This window comes from Prosopis cineraria, unplaced genomic scaffold (assembly GCF_029017545.1).
Source record: "Prosopis cineraria cultivar Desert tree isolate PC_DT_omini unplaced genomic scaffold, ASM2901754v1 PC6, whole genome shotgun sequence".
NCBI lineage: Eukaryota > Viridiplantae > Streptophyta > Magnoliopsida > Fabales > Fabaceae > Prosopis > Prosopis cineraria.
The window spans coordinates 5,081,439-5,091,825 of NW_026555337.1; the positions used below are offsets into that span (position 1 = coordinate 5,081,439).

General features: G+C 35.0%; 2 protein-coding genes across 3 annotated transcripts; one reads left to right on the forward strand and one right to left on the reverse strand.

The window, feature by feature from the left end:
- The first annotated feature begins 1,553 nt into the window (after positions 1-1,553).
- On the forward strand, positions 1,554-3,249 carry LOC129314265 (peroxidase 3-like). The gene is made up of 4 exons (XM_054957650.1): positions 1,554-1,870; positions 2,030-2,218; positions 2,317-2,479; positions 2,572-3,249. Exons 1-4 carry the CDS (start codon positions 1,661-1,663, stop codon positions 2,985-2,987), a joined length of 978 nt encoding a protein of 325 aa, XP_054813625.1. The 5' UTR covers positions 1,554-1,660; the 3' UTR covers positions 2,988-3,249.
- Positions 3,250-4,305: 1,056 nt separating this feature from the next.
- LOC129314567 (uncharacterized) lies at positions 4,306-9,547 on the reverse strand. Of its 2 annotated transcripts, XM_054958046.1 has the most exons (9): positions 8,945-9,547; positions 8,313-8,360; positions 8,110-8,169; positions 7,046-7,129; positions 6,833-6,937; positions 5,997-6,110; positions 5,789-5,889; positions 4,979-5,090; positions 4,306-4,707 (listed from the first exon to the last, which is right to left on the reverse strand). In XM_054958046.1, exons 1-9 carry the CDS (start codon positions 9,419-9,421, stop codon positions 4,579-4,581), a joined length of 1,230 nt encoding a protein of 409 aa, XP_054814021.1. In that variant the 5' UTR covers positions 9,422-9,547; the 3' UTR covers positions 4,306-4,578. The 2 variants fall into 2 exon arrangements, with proteins under 2 accessions (XP_054814021.1, XP_054814022.1); XM_054958047.1 differs by lacking the exon at positions 8,110-8,169.
- Between the last annotated feature and the right edge of the window lie 840 nt (positions 9,548-10,387).

The following is a 10,387-nucleotide window of genomic DNA, read 5'->3' on the forward strand; positions in this document are numbered from 1 at the left end:
AGGCAAAGCAAATCAGCCTCTAAACCCACGTTTAATTAAAAAAAAAAAAAACTCACTCATCTGTTCTGCGTTTGAGTCAAGCTCACGTTTTACAAACTTTAATCCAAATAACACAGCTTGGTATAAATTATAAAGGCACCAACACAAGTTGACTCAATTAATAAAAGTATATCAATAATATATTCAGTCATATATATTATGCAAATCCAAATCTTTTATGGGCCTGAACTTTGAGTTACTAATGTTTATGGTTATTTTTTCCCTCAAGTAGAACCTAGCTCTGTTCAATTTTCGAACACATGATAGATACAATTACTGTATTTGAAGACCAAAACAATAATGATTAATATTTTTACCATATTTAACACTAAAAAATCTTCACGCCAAAATAAGCAAGAATAAAAAAATCAGCATTTCTTGAATAGTACCAGCCAAGACTTCTGCAAGATGAACATGGTACAAGAAAACAACTTTATCACGTAATCTCAAGGTCTTGTTGAATACAGAAGATGGCAAGACAATAACAGAATCCAAGTGCATTTTGCTTGTCTAACTAAACCAGTTCTCTAATGCTCTAATAGCGGATTAACAAATGGAAGGAGAAGTACAGAAACCGATGCATATGCCGAACTGAATCTTTTTATTTTTTATTTTTTTATTTTTACCTCAGAGACATTCAAATTACAAACATCCGCAATATTCTATAATGCTGTAACATTCAAGCTTGCTTGTCCACCCTACAATTCATCTATCACGTTACCATCTCTTAACAAACATGTGCTTAGTTGGCAACGTGTAGCGTCTGCTAATATAATTTTAAACATATTAGACAGATCAACGGTATTTCAGTATTTTAAGCCATTGGAGCAGGTGTAAGTCCATTGTTTGCTGTATTGCCCCTTAGCTCTATTTGTGAGCCGCCGGATTTTTATTGGATTTTTGTGTTTGTAGCGTCGTGAAAAAAAGAATGTGCGCACACACGCGCGCACACATTTGAATCTATCTTTAAATTCAAAACCTTAATACACTAGGCTCATAAGTTTTTTTCCCCCATTTTCTTTACTTATGTGCATATTCTCTAATCTAATCCTATCCAATGCAAAAATTTATACCCAAGCAAAAACTGTTAACTGATATAAGTAAAAACTAGCAATGAGTTAAAGTTTTAGGTTAAGAAATAATACCAAATCCTTTTTTACATTTTGCAAACATGAATTCCATCTGCATTGGATGTTTTAGTCCCTGGATAAACTTGTTCAAAATGTAAGAGATCCACAATACGATATGTCAAATTTTAGACCTGGATGGCTCCCTGTAAGTTCAAGAAATTGTTGCAATGGTTAAATAAAAAGCTCTCTGTTCGGAGCTTGCTTCCATCGAAGTATAAGGACATGCCTAACTAACCATTTTTTTATTATACTGATAGCATCATTGAATGAAAAAGAATAATAAAGTAACATGAAGTAATACCTTATTGCACATGTTGGTTGGCTAAGACCGTCTCTATGATTTCGCACAGCTAGTGGATTATAAATCTATGATCACCAGTAGCGTGAATCATCCCGGAGATGGAATTGCTTCTTTGAAGAAGTAACTCACTATATATACAGACCGCTAGATAGGGACTCTGGCAACGAAGAGCATTGCAAACAAGACGAGAATGGCAAGCCAGAGTTTCTTGAGGGCTTTGATTCTGTGTCTCACAGCAATCGTTGGATTAACTCAGGCTCAATTGCAGCAAAACTTCTATGCCAAGACCTGCCCAACAGCCGAGGCGATCGTCTACAAATATGTTCATGAGCATATCCGCAATGCCCCTTCATTAGCAGCTGCTCTTATTAGATTGAATTTCCATGACTGCTTTGTCAGGGTATGCAATTCAAACGTTTTGCTTCTCATTTCATGTTCATTCTTGTAACTCAGTATTTTAGCATATGATATGGAGAGCTGATACTTCAGGAAGAGAAATTGTTGCTCAACAATTTGTGTTGCGGTAAGTGAGGACCTAACAAGACTTTTCGCATTTCAGGGATGCGATGCATCAGTGCTTCTGAACTCAACAACCAACCAAGCTGAGAAGAATTCTCCCCCAAATCTTAGCCTCAGAGGCTTTGACTTCATTGACAGGATTAAGAGCCTAGTTGAAGCTGAATGTCCCGGTGTAGTCTCCTGTGCTGATATTCTAGCTCTAACTGCCAGAGACGCTATTGTCGCCACTGTAAGTCTGAACTCTTCTACACCCTTACCTTTTCATTACACCTTCTTCTTCAAGAACAAAACTGACCCATTTGCTTGTTTCTTTCTTCCATCATGCAGGGTGGTCCCTTCTGGAAAGTTACTACAGGTAGAAGGGATGGGACTGTCTCTAACCTTACAGAAGCTTTGTTCGGCATTCCAGCTCCATTTCACAACATCACCGTCCTCCAAGGAATCTTTGCCGGCGTGGGACTTGATTTGAAAGACCTAGTCCTTCTCTCAGGTATTATGCCGACCACCCGGTGAGCATATTTACTGTAGACACAAAAGTAAATTCAGTGCTTCTAACCATGAAAAGTTTCAAATTTTTTTTAGGTGCACACACAATCGGCGTCTCCCATTGCTCACCATTCTCAAACCGCCTGTACAACTTCACTGGTAAAGGTGATCAAGACCCATCTCTAGACAGTGAATACGCAGAGAATCTCAAGAAGTTCAAGTGCAAGACCAGCACTGATAACACCACACTTGTTGAGATGGACCCTGGAAGCCGCAAGACATTTGATCTTAGCTATTATGTTCACGTGGTTAAGAGAAGGGGTCTATTCGAATCAGATGCTGCGTTGTTGAACAACCCAGTTACAAAATCTCTCGTCAACCTGCTGCTTCAGGGTTCAATGGAAAATTTCTTTGCTGAATTTGCCAAGTCTATGGAGAAGATGATCCAGATCAATGTCTTGACTGGGACACAAGGGCAGATCCGGAAGCACTGTGCCCTCGTCAACAACTAAGTGATGACTAGTCTTTCATCCATTCGGGTGCATTCTGTAATTTATTTTATTATTTTATTCTATTAATTTCTGGGGTTTGGCAATGTTTGTTCTTCTTCTTCTTTTTTGGGTAGGCAGTAATGTATGTTCCGTCTCAGTTGTGTCTTATTTGTTTGATCCCAATGATCAAGTTGTATGTTGTGGGCATAAATGAATCTCATTGTAACTTTCTGGTTTCAAGAGAGATAAGTTCTTGATATTAAGGAAAGGCAGAATTGAGAGATGATTCTTTGTCATTCCCGCAGCATAACAAAATGCAGTACAAATTTGCAAACACGTTTACATTTGCAACTTTATTCTAGATTGAAAAAAAAATTGGTGAAAATAAAAGAGAGTTTTGTACACTATTTTTTCATCAATTTTTTTCAAAAGAAAGAAATCATCAAAGAGATGACTAATTAAGTAATTATAACCATCACAACATAGAGAGGTACCAGCCAGCAGCATGATAGGAAGATGTTTTAAATTCACGAGTACAGTTAATTTTTTAAGCAGGTATGTAACATAAAATTCACCTCTAGTATGTATTTTCTTTTCACTAACATTACGTGATACACTTCTCGAGTAAGTTAGTGTGGGGATCCGGTTTTTCTACAACAGTGCTGCTGTTTTCCAGTAGCAAGTATCATGAATGTGTTTTTATTTTTATTATGAATAATTATTTTTTTAACATTCAACAATTAAGAGATTTTTTTTTTTTCAATTCTATACTTGAAATGGTTGAACCTTGAGAGTCAGGGAGTTTGAACCCTTCTGTTTTGGGCTATAAGAAGGTGAAAATATAGGTCTAGCGTTTACACGTCTGATACGGCCTATAATGAAGTCGAAAATAAATTTTGTTAAAATTATAAATTGATTGCGTAAATAAAATGAACAGTCACAATGTCGAATGAAACATGAGTTTATATTTATAGTATTCAATATTTAGTTTAGTTTTTAAATTTTTGACAAAAGTTAACATAATAATTTAGTATTAATTTATAAACGTAACAGCTATGATAGTTAATTTTAATTTCAAATATCATACACGAAAATAATTTCCATTTATTACAAAGAAACCAAAAACGACTCGAAAATAAAGTTCACCCACAAGACAGTCAAATTCCAGAGAAAAACAAATTATGTCATTTAATAAATCTCAGGAAAAAAAAAGGGGTAATTTAAGCATTTAGTATCCTGTTTCGGTCCAAAAAAAAAAAAAAGCATTTAGTTTGTTGTTTCATTTACAATATTATAGTTGTCGTCCAAAAACGATTAAGAAAACTCGAGAGCATCAAAGTACTTTTAATCTAGGTATAGTGATTAAAGATTACCTTCACTCAAAACCTCAGATTCAGTTCTGGCGCCAAAAAAAAAAAAAAGGAAAAAAAGAAACGGAAATCCCTTGGATTAAGTCAACCCCCACCCTTACCCCAAGATGGGACCCAGAAATATCAATGAAAATATGGACCTCAGAAAAGCTTTCCGTGCCAAATTTTCTGAAGACACTAGAATCAATCATATAGCCAGACGCCTGGACGAAAGATAGATGCCAAGTTCTTCATTCATCAAGTTATTTCCTGATCGTAAGATAGATGCCTGCTATTATGGCTACCCCAGCGACGGCGACACCTACGGATGAAATTATTTTTACTGCCGACGGACTTGATTCCGATGACGGAATTGTCATGAGATCCTTCACCTGATAAATAGCAAAAGAGATATTGACGCAACATAGTTTGATGCTGAATCATCGAGAAAATAGTTGCAACGAAATTTGAATTTGGAAAGTTCAAGAAATTGCCTAAGGAAGCAGCTGAAAAGCCAAAAAAAGGGGAAGTACTGAGCAATGATTTCTTTATCAAAGCAAACCTAAACTTCAATCTATTATGTTTTAAGCGCATATCAAATAAACATTAGTCTGGACTATAGATGGGGAAAACAATATGATTATTCAACGAATGTTCACGAACCATAACAGGTTGCTTCCAATGCTTCTTTATTCCTTGTAGATGCCCCTTTCCAACAACAGCAACAACGGAGCTATTCTCTCGCGCCACCTTCAATAATGAGGAGGACATGTATCTGATATTCAAGAGTTAAAATAAATTAGAATAAGAAGCATAGATGGACACAGCTTATATCCCAAAGTGAGGGCAGATTCTTGTTTAAAACAAACGGTGAAGGGAAACCTACAACATTGTGTAGGTTACCGGACATTGACATGCCCGTAAAAAGATGTTACACAGTGGGCAAGACATGTTGGAGGTAAACTCTCAACGAATTAAGACAGTTCAGAAAATTGCCAGATTAACATCTCATGCATGACCAGAAAGCATACAGTTTTTATTGCGATAATTATGGTGATGTTTTCTTTCATTGGAGCAGCAACCTATTCACACATATCAAGCAATAATGCAAGCTTCTCACTTCTGTGCACAGAAAAACAAAAGGGAGAGGGGAGGGGAGGTAGATGCATGCACTATATGGATTTTCTGTAAGCACACGCCACTGGAAAGTTGATGTCGCAAAGAGCTGGAAGGTTATATGTGGGGCATCCTCTCTTCTTAACCACCCCCACATTTCTCCCTTCTGAAATGTCAGCGTCAATTTACTCCCTTATGAGAGATGTGAGTGCACACTGAATTGACAAACAAGCTATCTGATTAAAACCACCAGAATGCCCTCATTACGTAGGTTACAAAATGCTGATCTTGACATAGAAACATTATGTACAAATTAGACTAAACAAAACGAAGGTGCGAGTGTGCAAAACAACTTACTGATCCCGTTCATGTACAAGGGTCTCCATTAGAGTTGGAAACTCCTTACTCATCTCCTGAATGACAAGAGTTAGCATGTCAACGTCATCCATTTCCTTCAGCTGAAGAAAGAAAACCCAGGATCCCATGTTAGGGTATAAGACAAGAATTCTGCATTAATATAATTACTTTATACTCATCACATGTATAGGAGGATTATGAAATTTACCATTTTATTAAGATCGTCTGGGCTGGGTAAAAAAATGGCTTGAAAAAGTAAAGAGTACAACAATTTAGTCTTATGCCAAAGTGGCATCTTTCTCCATGTTCTCCATATGGTAATCTGTTTCAATTGACATCATAATTCAAGATAAATTAATTCAGTCCTTAAAGGCAAATAATGAAGCATAGCCACACACAACAATCTAGTTGGGCAAAAAAAAAAACAGAAAAGAAAATCTGGAGACTGGAAAATAACATTGGATGAAAATAGTAACATTCCCACAACATTTTCTCCATGCTCATAATTATAGATGGGAAAATATAATTGAGCCCCTAAATTCTGACTCAAAACAACTCAGTTCTTATAATTTATTGAGTTAAAGAATTGTAGGAACTAAGTTGTTCCAAGTCAAAAAAACCTACAAGGACTGATTTTTTTGAGTCAAGAAACTACAAAGACTAAGTTGTTCAAAGACTAAATCAATGATTAAAAAAAAAATGTTCAATTACTAAAAGTTATATTTTCCCTTATAGATATTAAGGGTAAGCTTGCAAAAATTGAGCACGTTCCACTAAGCTTTATGCCTATGAAGTGGTGAACCACTAAACACATAGCATTCCCTGTCCCACAATTAAATATTCCTAACAGCCTTTCTGGTAGCTATATGACCCAATTTATCCTCAAGAAGGAAACAAAAGCGTTAGGAAATGGACAGTTATGCAATATTCAAAGTTGTACTCCACAGACGTGATTTCTTTTGTGATTGCAAATGATTGCATGTATGTCTATTGAAACTTGTTACTGGCTATAATTCAGAAGTCTCTCAGAACAATTCATCCAACCTGTACAGGACGATCACCAAGTATCACCCTGCCACCATACTTAATGGCTTCTTCATATGCTACCCGAAACTCAGAACCAGGAAAGACCTCAAGCTTACTAGCAACCTGTTAGAAATTTTGTACAGAAAAGGCAAGGTATATCAGGATAACAGCAAATAATTTGATTTTTTTTTTTTTGCAACAATTAATATGATCAGAAACATGGAATCATGCCTTGGCAAGGAACCAGCTGTAAAGTACTCCAAAAATGTTATGTTTTTTCTTCAACATTACAATCATTTCTCCCATGGTGGGCACCTAGAATGAGGAAATAAATAATTAGATAGATTGATAGATGAAATAGAACCTGAGCACATGGCATATTATATTTGCTGCAGCTAACACTCAGCAATAAAGCCACATGGGCATTAAAATTAGGTAAATTATGCTGAACTGAATACGAGACCAGTAAGAAGATACATTTCCGACCGAATTATGAAGAGACTTAATTGTCCCAATTAATTTCCATATTTTTCTTTCCTTTCAACAAACTGAGACTAAAAATGCAATTTGTAACAGCACATATTCCAATAGGGTTCTCTCTCATAGAATTTCTACAAGCTTCTACATTACTTTTTGGCCAATAAAAGCTTCTACATTCAATTCTGCCTCTTCTCAGATTTTCCTACTCCTAAGCTTATTTATGGCTTGAGGGAGTCTTTTGATCAGTTTTGAAGTCCCTGGTAGCCATTGGATAATATAGTACACTGTAATGCTTGAGTAAACATTACTATTTTCAGTATTTTTTTTCCAAGTTATACTTGTGAGTATACATTACTTTTTTCAGTTTTTTTTTAATTATAGTTATATAAATATTTTAGCCACTGCCTTTTTCATGTTAATTACTATATGATTTGAAAAATAGGCTTCATGATTCATGATAAGTATTCAGATTTGACAACTACAAAAATAATCGCACACAAGTATGGTATGATTTGTTGGTTAAAAAAACCAGTATGATATGATTCCTTAATAAGCGGAATACCCTATAGGTTGAAGCTAGACTAGTATTAGGATCTATTACCTAGCAAGCGGATATCAATAATAAGGAACTGATAAGCACTCTAAAACATATCCTTTCTCATCTCAAGTAAGGTTCTACAAATTATTTATATTTTTAAATTTTAAATGGAATACTACTAATATTATTTACACATAGGAACTAAACAGCAGAAAAGAAAGAATATATTGTCAAAAGAAAGTGACACCATTACAAGACCCAAGGAAAGTGTTCATACCTTTAGGTTTTGAGGGCTAAGCACAGACACACGACTTGAACACAATTCCAAAAAGACAACCTACGGCAAAGTAAAGCAAGGCATATAATTTCATCATGAAAAGCCTAGAAGCTCGAGGGATGGCATGAAATTGAAAGCAGGTAGCTAACCTGCAGCATGATCCATCTATTAATCAAGTCTAAGTGAGTTCAAAAGGGAAGCACCTGTGGTTTCAGAAAATCGATTATTGCTTGAACTTCTCTACATGATTCCTGAAAGGAAACAGGCATTGTTCAGCAAACATCTCGAGCTCTCACTGTTATATTTACAGATTCCAAGTTTGATGCTGTCTGTATAACATTGCATCCGAAATATTTTGAAGGCATAACCGCATAAGCAAGAATATTGCTATCCATAATCACAAAAGATTCGTTATCTAGAACTTGCCCATGAATTTCCTTCTACAGTTATGACAGTTTTAATCCCAAAACAGATTCCAGGGGAAAACATTTGCTGTTGTGAACAGAGACTTGGTAGTAAATACTCACAGGACTAGCAGCAATTTTTCGTTACTTCAATAAAGAATCAGTGCGAATGAAAATTAAAACTAGCATAACGAAGAGATGATAAGGATATGAATATCTCAAATTCATAAGTTCTACCAACAAAATAGAGAAAAGTTATTCGATGAACTAAGGGGAAATCAGAGAGTGACTGAATTATAGTTATAAATATAATGAATCAATAGAAACGCTCTGCCAAGCTTTTGATGATTCAGAACTGAAACTGAATGATTAGAAAAAAATGATTTTCCTCCCAAAATCAAATACAAAGAAATGAGTTAGTGACATAACACCTGAGAAACGTGAGCTGTGCCAACCAAATAAACTTCACAAACAGCCCCCTCGGCAGACGACTCGCATGTTAGAACTACTACGTTTCTTGAAAGCTCATCGGGGAGCACCCTCCGATCCTCCGGACCCGACGCATCACGACTAGGCGACGCGGTGGCGTCTGCCGGCGCGTCGATTCGAACCATGCTGTCAGACAAGCTCTCGAAAGTAGGTTCCTGAATGTGAACAAAATCTTCGCCTTCGGCAGCGGGTGAACCGAATTCCGGGGGTTGGGAGTCCATCAACGGCAGGAGAGGCTCGATCCTGCAGCTAGCAGAAGTGGAAAAAGCAGAAGCAGGGGCTTTGGGGTTTGATACGATGGAGAAATGAAGGAAGCGCGTGGAAATGGGAAAGGGGAGGGCACAAGTTATTCGGGGCTGGCGAGGCAGAATCAACCGCGGGACTCGGGCGAGTTGGGCAAGAGTGAACGGGCGAGTCATAAACACCAAATCTGCCAAAGCGTTTCGTCGTTAAGATGGTCCTGAACCTGAAGGATGTGCATCGGTGCCCCCGAGTGACGACATTGCCTCAGACCACTTCGATTCCTACCGCAGCTGCTCGGCCGCGGGGACGCGTTATTCCGATTTTAAATTAATTATTAGCCTGCACTTACCTGACAGAAAAAATGATAATTTATTTTTTAAAAATATTATAATTATAATTTTACTAAAATCCTCAAAAATAAAAATTACAGAAATTAATTCATGTAAAAAGATATTTTACCAACAAATTGTTATTTTTTATTTAATTTTTATAATTTTTTAAAATAAAAATTATTATTTTTAAATAAAAATTATTATTGAAGTTTATTATTTTGAGAGCTTGTCTTTAAATAATAAAAATTAGATTTAACAAGTTATGATTTTTCATTCAACTCTTACAATTTATATAACAAATGTTATTATTTTTAAAATAAAAATTATGATTGAGATTTATTTTTAATAATATAAATTACACTTGATAAATTATAATTTTTTATTTTTTTGCTATTTTTTATTCAAAAAATCCTATTCAAATTTTTAAATTTTTTTTCAATTTTTACTATTCATAAACAAATATTCTTATTTTTTAAATAAAAGTTGTGATTGAGACTTATTGTTTAATGACAAAAATTATACTTAAAAAATTATTATTTTTTTATTCAACTCTTATAATTTATAAAATAAAAATTATTATTGTGAATTTTTATTTTTAATAAAAATAAAATAATTTTTTTACTTTAAAATTTATTGACATAAAAGTTCTAAGAGATTTCAATAAAATTATAATATTTTTAAAAATTAAATTATTATTTATATAATTCAAAAAAATTTTAATATTATTTTGTCTACATAATATTATCCTTGATTTGGTTGTCCAAAACATTATTCTCTATGATTTGATTATTAAATCATCTCTTCTTCCTG